Below are 17,851 nucleotides of genomic sequence, written 5' to 3' on the forward strand. Positions count from 1 at the left end.
CTCCCCTATTCCCTTATCTGTTGTGTATTCCACTTAGCAAGAAACGCCCAAAAGAGGTCCTGGCCACCAAACACTATTCTCTCACAAAAGTCCACCTGACTCACACTGGTGAACAGCATATAGTAAAAAGCCAGCAGAAGCTCTAAGGGTGACCTTCTAATAGTCCACCTCCCATTCCTTTGACATCTGATCAAGTGTATGGACTTGCCTTTGTGTTATTAGGAAATTCTGATGGGCACTACTACTCACTGATGCAGAAAGACAGACAGACAGACATTCTTTTGCATAAAAGTCTTTGAAACACTTCTATGGACTTTTCTGAAATATTTAGAAATGCTAATTTCTGGCCCTGGTTGGAATTATCTAAAGGTGCCACCTTCACCTCGCCTTGAATGGCTTTAATTCTCTAAGTGACACAGCTTCAAGTGAGAATGAGTCTCCCTTGTCATAACTTTGGATTTAGTTTCATTAGCTGCTTCTAACTGTAGTCATTTTGTTAGACTTTCATTTCAATAATGCAGTATTCTAATTATACTTTAAGACTATGATTTACCTACACGTATTATGTATGTATTTTATAAGGACACTAAACCAGCAGACAGTTACTCTAGCAGAGTAGTTTAACCTTATTAAACATGTTTCATTTCTGAGTAAATTGAAGTAAAGCCAAGCTATTTACAGAATTTCCTAAAATCACAGAACATTAAGGACAGTAGTCTCTGTGCCAGAGATTTACTGTTATTTGCTGTTAGAACTGGTCTTTCCAGCTAATAACAGTCGGACTCGTCATACCTCAGTGCTTAGAAGCATGTCCCTCCTGAGCCAGAGTGGAGAGGAGGGGATCGTTGTACAGTCCAAGTTACCAGGCTGAATATATACTGATTGCTTAACTTCTCGTTGGTTGTCCCAGAGAGGGTTCCTCATGTAGCTCAGCAATTCCTGTACTTTACAGACGGGAAAGTTCTAGAAACTTTAAGAACAAAGTCTGAAAGTTCTATGAGCAAATGGTGCTGAATACTTTTTTTTTTAAGCCACAGTTTCATTGTCTTAGTTAAAACAGGATTATTAAGTGGTGATTTTAAATTCTTTTTTTTTTATTAGCAACTTCAAGTATAACAACTGGAATAAGTGTTTATTTTCTATTAATAAAAATGAATTTTGACAAAAGTGGACTCTGGCTCCCGCTCCCCCACCACCCCTCTGGGATAAAAGCTTTCCAACATTGCCAGGAGCTTTCAGATACACAGTGAATTAAAGAATTTAATGAAGTTAGGCAGCTGGGGCATAGGATAGTATTTGATTTTCAAGATCACCCAAAGCTGTACTACCATACCAAAGCTGACCAAGTGTAATAAAAAGAAAAAGGAACAACAAAAAGACATGCACAAGGACAGACATCTGCTTGATCTGCTGGCTCAGGGCCAAACATTTAATTTGCTTTTCTGAAGTCATTCATTTTTGAAAGTATGATTCTGGGAAATTCATGCCAATAGCCTGAAAGCCCACTGACAGTGAAGGGTACATCAACTTCATCTCACCCAGTAAAAACTTATCCAACAGAAGCCAAGATAACATCTACAGGTGTTCCCTCTTTGCTTCTGACAGTCACCTGCATGGTTACCCCATCTGCTAAGGCCAGCCTGGACCTCACCAATAAATCATAGCCACCTCTGTATACACCTGAGAGGAAAAAAGTGAGGAAAACCATGTTAAGAACTCAAAACAAGCTCTGAATAATGAAATTGATCGTGCTCTGCCTGCATTTCCTTTCTATTATTTTAGTTTAGCTTTTCTAGAGATTTGTGCTTATGGTGGGAATTGAATCCTACATACAAATTCTAAATAATCTTTTATATTCCCATAATACCAGGTACATAGAAGGTATTCAATAATATTGATATGGAGTACTTAAGCGGGGGGCACTGGTATCTGTAGAAGAGATTTAAGTGTCTTGGGCCAAATATACATCTTAAATAGCATCTAAGAATAGCATGCAAATTAAACAGCTAAAACGAATTATTCATTTTGATGGGGCTTCAAGTTGTAACTCATATAATGGGATAATGGGACAGTAGCAGGGCATGAGATGCCCATGCACATCCCTTCCTATCAAATTTTGCAACAAAATACAGGAGAAATCTGGTGAAAGTTTCTTACCTGCCAGATAGAGGGAATGGGAATTCTTGTTCTCAGGTACTTTGTCTGACCTCTCACATGGCTGCATGCCCAGAAATGTGATGATGTTGTTGACAGCTTCTGTGTTGAGAAGATTGATGCAACCGTATGAGAAAAGGTCAGTGTAGGGATCTGCCTCTGCACTAGTTGGTGCTGGGAGTTGGGGGTGCACAGGGTTGGTGGTGGTGTGTGGAGGGAGGCTACTGGACTAGAAATGGGTTGACTCTGTTAGATGATGAAGACAGCATTCTGGCCTTTTAAAGTGAAATAGTTTACGGAGTTTTTAAAGAAAAGGGAGTCCTTTTGGAGTAACAAATATGCCTATTAGGTGTTAGACTGCTATCAGGCAATATACTGATAGCAGAATTGTTCTCACCTTCAAGAGTTTTGGTAGAACTGAGGGCAAAGGTCTCCTCTTTCTCAAAGGTGTCGCCTACCTCTTCCCAGGCAGCAGCAAAGTTAGGCTTCATTACCTTCTGAATGTGGTCAGACACAGTCACTTCAAGATCTTCTAGCTAGTGGGTTAACAAACAGGGGTCAGAAAATGAGTCCTCTCAGTTCAGTACAAAGGTAGAAGAGATTAGTTCATTTGGTTTTATCATCCTGTGTTATAGCCTTTGCAGGAGCCTAGGAAAAACTCTACTACCAAGCTAGTTTGAAGTTCTGTAGTCTGGATAAGTCTAACAAGGTAGGCCCTAGCAAAGGAAAGCAAGAAAACAGGTCATCTGGCAAGAGCCGTATTCAGATCAACGTCTGTAGCCCTGGTGTAGGTACAAAGCAGTCACATTGCCACACGTAACTGCAGAGTTCAAGCCGTACAGGGCCTTTTGAACTTCGCATTCACGAACAGGCAGATATTTCTAAAACTTTTCCCTGCATTCTGTGAAGGCTTTTCAGTCCATGATGTGGCTACATTATAAGCAAACTAAAAGCTGCTGAACAACAACAAAAAACCCCTACCCCCAATACTTTAAATAAAACTGATCTCAATGAAAATCATGTAATTATTTTCATCTCTTAATTATCCCTATTATAAAAACATTAAAAAGGGTGAGTTTTGCTTTAATCAGTACTGAAGTGGTAAATCCCAATTCTCTTTGGCATGATGCACTCCCACGACAGGAGGATTAGCCCAGGTCCTCCTCAGCTGTAATGTGTTTGAGAAGAATACAATCCCATAAGTTCATGTCAGATGAAAATGTTCTCTCCAGACAGAAGTCACTCAGTGGTGCAAGGGGTCAGAGTGAGTCTCTCTGCAGGGGAGACTCACCACGTACTCATCATCATACCCCTCCTCAGCTGGAACCCCCGTGTCAGGGTCGCAGTCCCGGACAGTGAATTTCATGGTGCAGCTGAAGGTACCTGCAGCTGGAGGAGAGAGAGCAGGCGAGCCTGCGTCAATGGGCAGCGCAAGCGCACGGTTTCCATCAGTAACTTAGGAAGCACCATCTGCCCTTGGCTCTGTGTTCTGAATTAGCAAGTGACACGTATGTAGGCTGTTTTCTAGGGTCGTAGTTCTCAAAAGAAGCCAGTACGCTGGACTTTAAAATCTGTTCCCTGCTGCGAGTTAGAATAGTACAGAAAAGACAACATGGGCAAAACTCTGTTTTTATGTTCAGATAAGGAAAGCAGGGGGTATAGCTCAGTGGTAGAGCATCTGACTACAGATCAGGAAAGCAGCAGGGGAGACACTTTTTAAGGGGCTTTTTGTCATGCCTGTCAACACGTTAAGAACCACTACTTTAGGAGCTGACAAACAAAGCATAAAATATGGATGGTAAAACACACAGATCATTAAATTAATACTATGTATATCACAGTCTCGATACCTTTACAGATATTATATCTGTAGATTGTGGACCGAAAGTGGGTTCAGAGATCACCAGAATGAACTTGCTTTATGTCAACTTTCAACCTTTAGTGAGTAGGTCAGTAATGAAGTTCTAATATTGGTGAAGTCAGTGTTGTACAATGGGAAAGCAAGTGGGTAATTATATGTTTTGAGATAATCAGTGGAAGAAATGAAGGAAAATGAAGTCTTCATGAAGAAGATAGGATTTTCTGAACTGTCTGAAGGAGAGGATTTATTAACCATGGATGAAGAAAAGGCACATAAGGGTCTAGTCCATGGTCTGGAAAAGGCCTGTAGGTTTAAAAAATTTCATATGTGTGTGTGTGTGTGTGTGTGTGTGTGTGTGTATATATATATATATATGAAACTGTGGAGTTAGAAAGTTACTTGGGGAATCGGCAAGGACAGGAAAGAATAGACTCAGATGTAAAGACCATATATGACAGGTTGGGTAGTGAGACTTTCATTTGTTCAGTCTTAACTTTAAACTCCCTCCATCCAAAAATGTAGAAAATGTCAATACGTTTATAATGTAAAGGTATAAATGAATATGCCAGATCCTTAGATAAAAAGACGACTAAGACATGACCTTTTTCCCCACAGCTGATTGTCTAGGAGTTGAATAACAGTGTGTGTGAGAGATCTACCTATATATACCTGTGACATTACAATTTAGTACCATAGGTTCTTTAATATAAGTTTTAATAGAGTGCTATGTGGGAGTGCAGGATTAACAGCCTTGGAAAATCATAAAAAATTTGAAAGGATGTACAGTTTAATTGGATCTCAAAAGATGCAAAAGAGCTTTGGCAAGCAGAGGAAGGTACACGAGCTAAAGGAATGAGGCTAGAAAGGCAGTGGTGTAACTGGAAGCAGTAAGAGAGAGGCTAATACATAGGTGCTGAGAAGAGAATGTGTTTAGGAACAAATCTGAAATACCTTATATTTCAAAGGAAGGAGACTAGATATTTTCCAGCAGGCTCTAGTAGCTGAGGCAGTCAAGAGATTGAAATGTTAGAGGTAATTAAAGCCACTGGTAGGAATCCTATGAATAGGCCTGAATTCAGAGAGCAAATGAATTCACTCTAGCATACCGAAAACAGATGATGGGAATGGATTGCCCCATATAGGAAAGAGTGTACCTATCAAAACTACAGAATGTATTTCAGTGCAATAGGGGGTTGGTGAAAGAAGGATCTCGTTTAAATTAGGTAGGATTTTCTGCAGGAGGAAGGGGGAAGAAGAAGAAAGAAAGAAGTGGAAATTAACACAAACCTAGAATGCGTCAGTTGAGGTATTTAAAAAAGAAAAAATTAAAGGAAAGAGTGGGATTACGGTATGAACAAAGGTCATGATCAAATAAAAATGGAGAGGCAGGATAGATGTTGAGTAATAGAAGATTATATGAACCCCAGGTTGGTTCATGGAGGCTACTGGCAAATGAGGAAGAGGAATAAGGAGAGACAGTCAGGAATAATGGTAGATCACAGACTGGGCTAACTGGTTGAATTTTATGTATAAGTAAAGACAGAAGACACTTTATATATAAGTAAGTGATAAGGAAAAATGGATTAAGGAAGCAAATAGGAATGATATTAATAGAGATAATGTTTCTGAAACTTTTGTGGCAAATTTTCAAATAAATGGTTTGGTTAATACAGTAAGAGGTTACACGGAATCTAAGGTGAACTCCATTAAAAGCTACTGGTAGCAGTCGCTCAGTGTTGTGAGAGAGGATGACTAACACTGGGTGAGGAGAAGGGGGTGGGAGAGAGCCCTTCCATGGCAAGAGAACAATACTGAGTCCACTGCCGTAACAAAGATGAGAGCTTCATGAATGAAGCACGGCAGATAACCAAGGGAATAAGAGAGGAATGCCCTGGAGGTCTACGTTAAGACTGTCCCCAGAAATCAGGCTTGTCTGAGAACTGACTGAAAATGGGAGATAACTACTGAGGAAACTTGTAGGAAAAAGAAATACCAAAACACAGAATTAGAGAAAAGATGGATGCTGGAAGCTAAGAAAGGAGCGAGCCGTGTGAATTAGGCCAGGGCGCAGAACATGCAGTGTGGCAAATGGCAGAGTGGGAGATTTGGTGGGAGCTGTCAGGCCTCAACCACTAGAGGGAAGACTATGACTAAATAAGTGGGGTTATGAGGAGATTCCAGAAAGCTTTGCTGGAATAATAGTTACAGAAAATGATGTGGTCAGTGGGGTGAAAGATAAGAGGGTAGGAGGGATGGGCCTGAAACACAGGCTACCTGCAGCAATCCCCACAGGTCTGGACCAAACTGAGAAGGAAGGGATGCGTAGAGTGTGCAGGGAATCAAGGCAGATGAAAGAAAGCAAGTTGAGCAGTGAGTGCCAAAAATGGGGAGAACGTGCCTACCAGGAAAATGCTACACATGTGGCAGAAGGGGTGCTGAAGATAAGGTTTTTCTCTAGGACAAATATGGGGGAGAAGAAGAAAGGTACAGAAAAGCAAGATTAAAGTTGCCCTCAGACAGAAAGGAGACGCTAAGGAATGACAGACATCAACTGGAAGGATAAGTCAGCATTCCTGGGCCAAAAGTCATGCTGGAATAAAGAAAGAAAAGAGAGACTGGAGGCAGAGAAATGGAAATATTGTATAGTGGAGAGCATAGAAGGCCGAGCAGGTGTGTAATAAAGACCTCAAACGGGGAATCCTGTCAGAGCTCAAAATGGTCTAACTGGACACATTTTGGATGTAAAGACCGTATAGCAACGAGAAGTGCACAGAAAGTGCGAGGAGCAAGGACCTGAGTAGGAGGCAGGAGTAGATTAGCTCCTGAAGCACCGATTTGGAGGGAAACTGTTAAAGGACCTGGGTGACAGGAAAGTTTATAAGGAAGCTTCTTACAATGAATGCGGATAAAAACCCATTGCTGCCAACTTTAGAGAGAGTAGGTTTGACTTAATAGAGGGCGTGAATAGGTAGTTTGGCCAGAAGATAGATTATTGTTGGAGAATGGGTGAAGATTCTGAGGGAAATACACCTCAAGAGAAGTACTTTGCCTCCATTCCTTCTGTAGACAAGATGGTAAATGAAAGGGTGATGGATAGCTAAGATATCGTAGATTATTGCAGTGCGCCATTAAAACTGGTTGCTCTTAGAAGTTACCCTACCATGGCTAATAGTGACAGACATTTCCTAGGGAGATTTGTATGAAAATATCATGGAGAGAGGGGAGAAGACGGAGGCTAGAAACATAAAAACAGAAGATGGAGGGTTTAAGCTGGGGTGCCGAATATAAGGTGTGAGTAGGGAAGGGCATTAAACAGGGCCAAAAGGAGGAACACTGGAAAAGGGCAGAGCTGTGTATTAAGCAGAGAGACGGGAGCTAAGCTAGATTACAGCCAAAGAGGAGAGAGGACGTGGAGAGGAAGCGGCTAATAAGAGCTGGTGTTAATGAGGGAGTGCCTCACTAACGGAATCTGGGAACCTTTTCTCAAATGATATTTGAAGCAACAAGTATGACCAATGGAGTGACATATTAAAGAGTCTAAATGGGATGGATCCAAGCCATGGCCAGTGGCAAGAATCCTGTGAAGGTCTGTACTGAACTGAGAATGCAAATGTATTCAGAACAGTGTGCAGAAAACAAGATGAAAGAAGAGACTTCTCAATCCATGAGAAATGATATAAAGATGGTAGCTGAAAAAACAAGTGACTGTAGGTAATATAGGTGTTTCTCTAGGGTCAATCAAGGAAAAGAGTGGAAGAGCTGCAGAAGAGATGGGGTCATCTGAAGATTGGCAGGTACTGACAGGAGGGATATGGTACCATACTTGTACCAAAGATCATGATTAAATAAGAAAGAAGAGAGAGACTGGAAACTACATAAGGGAAGAACTATATGAAGAGTAGTTGAGAACAGGTGGAGTGGCATGGGCAGATAAGATGAGGAACACAGTTTTCCAGAATGAGAACTCTTGTAAGATCTTATAATGGGTCTATCTGGTTAAATGATGGGTCTTAACGCCAGACTTTGAAAAGCAGTATATACGATGGGAGGACAGGGCCCGAAAAGTAATGGGAAGTTTTGGTGGGAAGTTTTAGCTAGGAGGATTGGAAGGAGATGGACTAAGATGAACTCTGATATAAAGACAGGCCAGCAACCTTAAAGACACCAGGATAAATCTCTGAGCACTGGTCTATAGCATGGATGACTAATACTGAGAGCTGAGTGGCTAGCGATCGTGCCCAACTCAAAAGTAAAACTTCATTTGTCATTTTCATGTACAGATGGTAGATGAAATTATGCTATATATATAATTAAGACGTGGGAGGGCAGACCACCAAAGGGAGATACAAATGAATATCTTGCAAATGCCACATTAAAGTTATCCTTAGAATTTACTCTGTCGTGTCAAGATTTTCTGAAAGTGGAGAGACAGCTCCTGGGGAGAGAACCTGGCTAGGGAGTGCTGTTTGGGAGGAGACTGAATCCACTTGAATGAAACAGAGATGGTAGCTAAAAAAAGAAGAGAAGCTAAAGATAAGGCAGCATATTTCTTTAGGGCAAGACAGGTAGCAAGGGGAAAGGAATGGGAGAACAACATTACAGGTGCCCCCAGATTAAAAGAATGCCATTTGAAGAATGACAGGTATTGACTGGAGAGAGAGGATCCCATACTTAGGCCAAAAGACACAGAAGGAAGGGTGGGGGGTAAAGCTAAGAGGAGCACTGTATAGACTAGAGAACGATTCTGAGTAGGTGGGTGGTAATAAGAAAAACCACAGGACCATAACGATTCCCAGAATGGGGAAGCCTATAGTGTGAGAATGGGCCTGAGTGGTATGTCGGGTATAAGCCAGACTGCAATGACTAGTCTATATAATGGGAGAGAAATAGAGGCCTGAAAAGGAGTGACAGGAGTAGACTTGCTCTTGACGCCTTCGTGGGAAATTTTTAATTAAAGGGCTTGGTTGGGGGGAAGTTTAGAGCAGTGCTTCTTAAGATGTGTTCTATCAGCTCTGCCTAGGAATATGTAATTCTTCGCCCTACTAGACCTACTGAATCAGAAATTTGGGGTGGGGCTCAGCAGTTTGTATTTTAACAAACTGCAGTTTGAGAGCCACTGCTTTAGACAAAGGCAGATTAAGAGTAATCCCGATTAAAAAATCTTTGCTAGCAGCTAAATCTAATTAGCTGAAAATCAGAGAAGCAACTGAGGAGACCTGTAAGAAAGGACAGTAGACAAGGAGAGAATGGCGACTAAAAAAGGAAAAGGGCCATGTGAATTAGACTCAGGTGAGGAACCTGCAGGAGAGTAACATGGCCAATGGGTAAGGGCATTAGGGAGTGCTAGAGTGAGAAAGCCTGGCACACGGGAGAGTAGGAGCTTTAACAGAGTGATTTTATGTTTATCTAGATTGCAGCCACTCAAAAAGAGAGAGGAAGGAGGGAATGTGGCTAAATAAGAATTGAGGTTATGAGGGGGAACCGTTCAGGAAGCTTTGTGGAAGAGACAGGCTGCATGGGCTGGAACTATATAATCCAGTCCAGAGTCTGAACAGTGACTGCTGAATATGAGGTGTCCGTTTATCTAGAAGAGATTACTGAATCTACGGGAATGATCGTACATACACAGTCTCTGAATGAAAGAGGGATGCTGAATACAAGGTACAGTTTTTAATAAGGCAAAATAAAGAAAAAGGAGTAAAACAGCAAAGTTAAAATTGCTGCCAGCCAGATGAGAAGGTATCACTTAATACTGACATAGAAATTGTCACTGATACCACCTGGAGGCATAGGCACCATAGCTGGGCCAAAGAACACGATGGAAAGGAAGAAGACAGGTTAGAAGCTATCTAAGGGAAAGGCTTATCTAAAGAGTAGAAAATTGAGGCTTCCCTAGTGGCGCAGTGGCTGGGAGTCCACCTGCCGATGCAGGGGACATGGGTTCGTGCCCCGGTCCGGGAGGATCCCACATGCCGCGGAGCGGCTGGGCCCGTGAGCCATGGCTGCTGGGCCTGCACGTCCAGAGCCTGTGCTCCGCAACGGAAGAGGCCACAACAGTGAGAGGCCCACGTACCGCAAAAAAAAAAAAGAGTAGAAAATTGGTTTTGAGTGAGGCACAGAGTGGGGATCAGGAGAGGAGGAAACCTCAAAAAGAATATGCATTCATCACTATGAAAAGTTAAGATATATGGGGGAATCCTCCAAAGGGAAATTGGAAAGAATGTCCCATAAGAGGGACATTAAAGATATACTCAGAAGTTAAGGAAATATATTAGAATTTGCAGTAAGTGAGAGAAGCACCTGAGGAGACTTGTATGAAAAAATAGCAAAGAAGGAAAGAGCAAAAGATGGAGATTGGAAACTAAATAAGCAGAAAGTGTGTGTGAATTGGGCTATCGTGCAGAACATGCAGTGTAGAAAAATCAATATGGGAGGACACTGAAGAGGTCTAAATGGGAACATTAGGAAACGGGAATTGGAATTTTGTCAGAGTTGTGTATGAATGAGAGAAAGTGAGGTTAAAATGTAGCAAAGTAAGAATTGGAGTATAAAGTTTTGCTGTCCAGGATGCTTTTTTGGAAAAATACTAGAAGCAATGGGTGTGGTCAATAGAGTGAAAGGTCAGAAACAGGCCAAGTGGGATGGACATAAAAGGCAGGCCAGTGGCAGGAATCCTATGAAGTTTATGCTAAACCGAGAATACAAACAAATGCAGTAAAGAGTGTAGGACACAAAGGGAAGACAGCAGGGCTTGAGCAGTGAGTGTCCAACATGGGGGGAGTATCTAGCCCAAAGGGACAGCTGAATCTGTAAGAATGATGTGAATGTACGTGGAAGCTGAAAGGAGGGACACAGAAGACAAGGCAGCATGTTTCTCTAGGGCAAAATAAGGATCAGGGGAAAGCAATGGAAGAGCAAAGTGAAGCTTCCCACAGATGTGAAGGGATGATTTAAGAATGGTATCTATTGACTGGTGGTAGTTATGGTACCATATTTAGACCAAGATTGTGATGGAATGAAAAGGAAAAGAAAGTTTGTTAACTGAATAAAGGACTATTGTATGAACTATAGAAGACTTAAGAGTAATGGAATAGCAGCAATACAGATCAGGTGTGTAATAAAGAGACTCAGAATGGAGATTTCCTTAAATGTTCAAATTGGATGGGAAGGCCCAACGGTAATGAGTGGTGTATCTAACAGAGTTTCAAGGACCTGGATAAAAATGGGAATTATAGAGTAGACTAGCTCTTAATGCTGTGGGTAAAATTTTTTAATTAAAAGCTTGGTTAGGGACTTCCCTGGTGGTGCAGTGGTTGAGAGTCCGCCTGCGGGTTCGTGCCCCGGTCCGGGAAGATCCCACATGCCGCAGAGCGGCTGGGCCCGTGAGCCATGGCCGCTGAGCCTGTGCGTCCGGAGCCTGTGCTCCGCAACGGGAGAGGCCACATGACCAGCTAGGGAGCATGGGCCAGTGGTTTGCCTATAGAGAAGACTACCTGTATTTCTTGAGGAGTAGTTGGGAATCGCTAGGGAGGTAAACCTCACTAGAAAACTACTGTACCCTTTGCTATGACATAGGATAGTAGCTGAAATGGATAGTTAAGATATGGTAGAGCATAACAGAATAAGAAAGAAGAGGGGGTTTTAATCTAAATAATGGGAGCATTGCATGCATTAGAGTAGGGTTCTCAGTAGTCAGAGTAGCAAAAAGGCAAATAAGATGTGAATTGAAGAGACTTGGAATGGAGAAATCTGTCAGATCTCAGAAGGGGTCTAACTGGTTAAAAATGTTTGGTGTTAGTTAAAGATGACAATGAGTGGTATATAACTAGAGAAGTAAAGGCCTGCATATAAATGAATAGGAGTTAGAAAGTAGACTAGCACTCAAAGTCTTGATGGGAAAAAAATTTTTTTAAGAATGAATATATATATATATATATAGCCCTCAAAGACAGCATTACATATTATTTATGGATATATGAATATTTATGAATAGTATAAAATATATATGAGGATAAATATTTAAGTATTTAGTGATTTTCTCTTAGAAGGAAGGGAAAGAGGTAAATGATTCTAAAGTGGTACAAAGGAAGTCTCAATTATATGTGTACTGTTCTATTTCTTTAAAAAAATCTCAATCAAATATAGCATAAAGTTAAGATATAAAGAAGTGGGGTAGTAGGTATATGAATTTTGGGGGAACAGAACATTTTAATTAAAGGGATTGGTTGATAAGAATGGTTAGAGGGGGAAGTTAGAATGAACCTTGATGAAAAGTCATCGATAGCAACCTGAAAGATGCTGGTTTGACCAACTAGACAGTGCAGGTGGGTCGTTTATCTGGTGAGAGGATGAAGTGTACTTGGTAAGAAGTGAGTGGAAGTGCGCCTCAAGAGAAGACTAATGTGTCCCTCACTATGATGACAGATGGAAGCCAACAATATTATAGATGTTCATGTATATGACAGAGCAAATAATCAAAGGAACTCAGGAAGAGCTTGTTGAGGTATGATGTTAAAGTGCTCAGAAATTAAAGTATCATGTTAGGACTGGCTGTGAGAGAAACTGCTGAGATGTATTTTTAAAAAGAGAGAGAAAAAAATTGAGGTTGAAATCTAAGTAAGGAGAGGGAGTCTAGGATATAGGCTGTGGTGCAGAACATGCAGTTTAGCAAAATGTTAAACAAGGAAGGGCATTAAACAGGTCCAGGATGAGGAGCACAGAGAGATCAGAATTAAAAGTTCAGTGAAGGACTGTATGGTAAGCCAGATATCAACCAGCCAAGGAAAGAGGTGAGAATGCCGCCAAGTAAGAACTGGAGTATGATGTGTTGCTGCCCAGAAAGCTTTGTTGGAAAAGATTTGAAGTAATCAGTGTAGTCAATAGAATGAGAGGTTAGAGAGCAATTAAATGTGATTGGACTTAAAATGGGCCAGAGCAGAAATCCTGGGAAAATCCAGACTCAATGGAGGGTGGAAACAGATTTCAGTACAGAATGCAGGAAATAAGGAAGATGCATGAAGGCTGAATTGTGAGTGCTGAACATTAAAAGTGTACATATCCAGAAAAGATGATTAGATTCACTGGAATGATATAGCTGAAAGAGGAAGGAATGTTGGAGGAAATGTAGGGAGTTTGCAGCAAAAGGAGAAAGGGGAAAAGGAGAAAACAGATAGAAGAGCAATGTTCAAGTTCCTTGTAGATGGAAAGACATTATTTGAATAGTCACACAGGTGGAAGAAATGGCTTTTGCTCCATACTAAGGCCAAAGGTCATGACAGAATAAAAAGAAAATAGGAGAGGATGGCAAGTAACTAAAGGGGCATTGTGTGAATTAGAGAGTAGTTCTAAGTAGCTGGAATGGCAACAAGACAGATCAGGTGTGAATGAAAGAAACAGAACTGCATATATAGAATGAAAGAGGATCCGGGCCCTGAAAAAGAACAGGACTTGGGTAGGCTGGCTCTTGAAGTCTTCGTGGGAAATTTATGGCTGAAGTGATTGCTTGTTAAGAAAGGTTAGAAAGAGATGGATTAACATAAACCTTGACAAGAAGGCATTGGTGGAAACCTTAGAGACATCACCACTGACTGACCTTTTAGAAGGTGTGGATTGGATACTTTTCAGTATGTAGAGCAAATGAATGCTATTGGTTGAGGATCATGATAAGGCAATCTCAAGGGAATAATACTGCATTTATTGATATATTATAGAATCTGTGGGTGAAAGATAAGGGAATGTTTAAGATCTGGTAGGGCAGATAGTCAAAAGGAGTTATGGAAGACCTGCCTGTAAATGTGATGTTAGTTTGCTGAGAAGTTAAGAAGTCACGTTAGGACCGGCTGAAAGTGAAAGAAGTAACTGCAAAGACTCGTATAAAAAAAAAGAGGAAAGAGGAAAGGAGAGAAGATGCTGGTTAGAGAAGGGATGTATGAATTAGGCTGGGTTTGTAATATGCAAGGCGCAAAATGGCAAATATTACTGAGACCAGAATGAGGAATGCAGGTATCACCAGCTGTCTACTCACATTACCAAAATACTTGTTAACATGAAAAGTTTTTACCTACATATCACCATGTACTTGGGAGACTTGGTACAGTGAGTTAGCATTCTTGTGCTAGCAAAAACTTTGAGTTTGTACAGTCTATTTGGGATAGTATATGTTTGCTGCAGACATAGTTCTTTTATCTATAGGTTTACTTCCTATGCTCAAGGTTTTTAAATGTGTTGTGCATTATTCCTATCATCTTCCCTATAATATGTGTGGAACAACTCCAGCAATTCGCCAATTGGTAAGTAAATATTTCCCAAGAGTTTCTTATTTATACAATGCATTTTGAAAATGTATATGCATTTGTTATTTCTCTTGAGAACCTTTCATTATTCCATGCATTGTAAAAGGAGAATGCAATTACAGTCTTATATCATAGTATGGGATCATTTTGTACTACAAACATGTACACTAGTGAATGAATTTTATGTTAAATAATTATGTAGTTGTTCTTTAAAATGGTTTATATTATAAGAAATACTTAAAAGTTTTTATAATAGCATTTTTGTGATAGTTGAGAAGATACGTTGGATTTTTTAAAAAGGAAAATGGTTATGGGCCTTTTCAAATTTAAGATATTGCAATATAACCATTTACTAAGAAAAACTGCGATTCAGCATATTTTAAAGAAAGGATAATGAAAATTGCTTATTGTACTTATAAAGCAGTTGAGCCAGGAAGAGAACTGTGTGGTGAGGCATTTCTTAAAGGAAGAAAAGGGGGAGATAAAGTGATAACTGAAAATGAGACATAAGAGGGACCGTATGTGGGAAAGTACGTTTGTATAAAGAAGTGTAGTCGGCAGAAAGGTCAGAGATAAATTCAGTAAAGTGGACCTAAAACAACACAAATTGCAGTGATCCTACCAAGGAATAAATGGAAAACCAAAGCACTTCAGCAAAATGTGTAAAAAGAAGAAATACGGAAATGGATTGAGCAATGAATGTAGAACAAAAAGAGGAACCAAAGAGCGAGGTATTAGTGAGCGTGTGAGAATGGTACATACTCAGTATATGGATGGTTAATAAAAGGTAGAATAGGGAAAAAAGAAGAAGAAAATGGGTGGAAAAGCAAAATTTAACTTTAGATGGGAAAGATCATATGAGGAATGACATACTGAAAAACAAGGTTTGGCACTATAATTGTATCTAATGGAACAAGGAAGAATATAGGTGATAGAAACCAAGTAAAAAGAGCACTGTATGGATAAGAAAACATTTCAGAGTAACTAGATAAAATATAGGGTAAAACAGTTTCACAATAAGGAGATCTTTATTGAGGGCAGAAATGGACACAGGATTAAAGACAGGCGAAAAGTACCGAAGAAAGTGAAGGCAGATGGAAACAAGTCAGAAGGCGACTACATGCAGTAGAGTGTAGTATTAGAAAAAGGCCAAGTGGAGAACGAAGTTAAGACAATATGGATAAAGAAGAATTCAGCTGATGGGGGCAAAGGGTGTCATGGAATGGAACTGAAAACTGCACATCTAGAAAGGATTTATAACTTCGTAAGATGGTACTGGACAAATCACGGAACAGGGACGGGTTAACTAGGGGGTTAAAATATGGCAGAGAAGAGAAAGAGGAACAAAACAGATACGCAAAACTAGAGTTACACATACGACTAAAGGATTCCATGAGAAGAAACAAAAATGAGACGAAAATGACCTTATTCAGTAGTAATGGAAATAGAGGAAGAACAAAGGAGAGGAAAACTGCATGGATTACAGAAAGACAATGACAAAACTAGAGTCTAGTAAAACCAACACATGATGGGGATAATAGCAAAGAGTGGGTAAGATAAGGTGGTAGAACAGAGAATCCTGCCAAACTTGTTATAGTATATAAACTTAAAACATACAAAGTATTTATGAAAGTGGAGAAAATGTTAAATGGGAATGAGAGTGGAGTAGAGGAATGAGGGATGAGAGGAAAAGGTTAGAGCATGTCCTGCAAAATATTAAATATAGAAAAGAATGAGGGCTGCAATGAGTAGATTTCCAGGGTTCTATTCTAACACAGTGAACACTAAGCACTTTGAAAACAAGTAAAATTAAACAATGGAATGAATGTGGGATGGTTTAGGAAGTTTAAGTAAAAAGAATTAAAGTCACATTCAACAATGATACTTGACTAGTACGGAAGACAGACCTAAGAAAATGAAAAGTATAACTATGTCAAGTAGGCTGGAGTTTGGGGCGTGTCAGATGGAAGGGATTGTGTCGGTCCCAAGAAGGGATGGCTGGATCAGTGTCAAAGTGGGGGCAGGGCTAGGATCCTTGAGGAACAAGGGTCAATGGCAATCGATGGGAGCCTAGAGGCGGGCAAGGGGAGAGCGCAGCCCAGGGAGGCACGCTGGGCTTCCACAGCAGTGATTCTTCCCCGGGGGGGGGGGGTCGATTTCACCCAAGGGGGGCTGTGGGCATGGACCCCAAGGGAGGCCTGTCAGAACATCTGAGGGAGAGCAGTACTCTGCTCAAAACAAAAACAAAACCAAAAAAATCAAAAAAGAAAACACAAAAACATTCCTGAAAGATGATGCTGATAGGCTTGCCTTGGGGGTCACGCATCCTCGGGTGAGAATCACTGGGTGGAAGGGGCAGGGTGGGCAGCTGGGAAGAGGGGTGAAGCATGAGCAGATGAGTCCGAGTCGGGCAGACGGAGGCATCAGAGTCAAGAGTGTCAGACATGGAGGAAAAGGACCCAGGCAGGGCCAGGGAGACAGCGAGTAAATGAATGTAGCCAGCAAGGCACCTGGAATGATTGGGGGAGGGGGGAGGGGATTACGGTCGATCAGTTGGGAGTGGATTGCAAGCATGCTGTCCCTGAGCTTAGGACTCTGGAGGAGTAAGGCTGAGGGAGATGGAAGTGGTGACTGAAAGGAAGTTGGGTTGTATGTGAGCAGAGAGCACAGGAGGGGGGTGTCCATGCAGAAGGAAGGGGTAGATGGGACGGGAGAGGACAGTGCAGGAGAGCGTCTGGAAGAGAGATGACTGCCCCGAGGGGGTAGGGAGGGCGGACAGCAGGACCCAGGGCTCTGTGCAGGTCCAGACTGAGGGCGGTGTTGTCGGGAGTGGGTCTGGCAGGTGCGGGGGCAAGAGGGTGGGAAGAAGGTGAGTGCTGCGGTGAAAGAAAAAGGTCGGAGAATCAGAGGCCGGAGCCTCCCTGAGAGCTGTGTCAGAAGAGTACGTGACAAGGGGTCTGGATGGAAACCTGAAAGGTTACAGGGAGTGATGTCGTGGGGTCGTGCGGCCCGGGAGGCAAGCTCAGCCTGGCTCATGAGCGTGGGTTGGTGGGCGGAGCGTGAGGATTCAACACAGTGTGCCTGAAGCAGAGACGACTCAACCGGGTTGAGCAGTGGATGGGGGACGGAGAAGGGAGCACAGAGCAGAGGAGACAACTGAATCCAGCTGGAAGGTGCACAGACAGCAGCTGAAAGTGTTGCTGTGTGTGCCATAGAGAAGCAAAGCAGCAGAGACCTAGAAACTGGGCCCAGGATTAGGAGGTCAGGTGAGCTGCCTCCAACAACTGAGAGTGTGGTAGAGGCGCGGGCTCCGACGGGCCGCAAGAGTGAGGAACTGCAGGTGATGGCGCCCGGCAGCCAGGGCAGGAGAGGCTTGTTGAGAGGATCAGGGAACACACTGCCGAGAGGGATGGCAGAGAGTTAGAAGGAGAGAGTGGGTGTGGAGAATCTGCCCCCAAAGGTGGGCCAAGGGTGAGAGGAAGCCCATGCAGGAGGAAGAGCACCGTGCAGGTAAGGCAGGCGAGGAGCAGGGAGAGGTGGGTGA

General features: G+C 41.9%; 1 protein-coding gene across 2 annotated transcripts in view; it reads right to left on the bottom strand.

Moving 5' to 3' along the window:
* Positions 1 to 5: 5 nt before the first annotated feature.
* COPG2 (COPI coat complex subunit gamma 2) overlaps positions 6 to 17,851 on the bottom strand; it is a 129,045-nt gene continuing 111,199 nt past the window's right edge. For both annotated transcript variants that reach the window (XM_082846000.1, XM_082846001.1), the window contains 4 exons: positions 3,446 to 3,543; positions 2,552 to 2,690; positions 2,158 to 2,256; positions 6 to 1,680 (listed from right to left, as the gene is read on the bottom strand). In XM_082846000.1, coding sequence (XP_082702126.1) covers positions 1,550 to 1,680; positions 2,158 to 2,256; positions 2,552 to 2,690; positions 3,446 to 3,543 — 467 coding nt within the window. In that variant the 3' untranslated portion in view covers positions 6 to 1,549. The remainder of the gene's footprint in view (positions 1,681 to 2,157; positions 2,257 to 2,551; positions 2,691 to 3,445; positions 3,544 to 17,851) is intronic.

The sequence above is a fragment of the Leucopleurus acutus genome (genome assembly GCF_964270905.1).
Source record: "Leucopleurus acutus genome assembly, chromosome: 9".
In the NCBI taxonomy this organism is placed as follows: domain Eukaryota; kingdom Metazoa; phylum Chordata; class Mammalia; order Artiodactyla; family Delphinidae; genus Leucopleurus; species Leucopleurus acutus.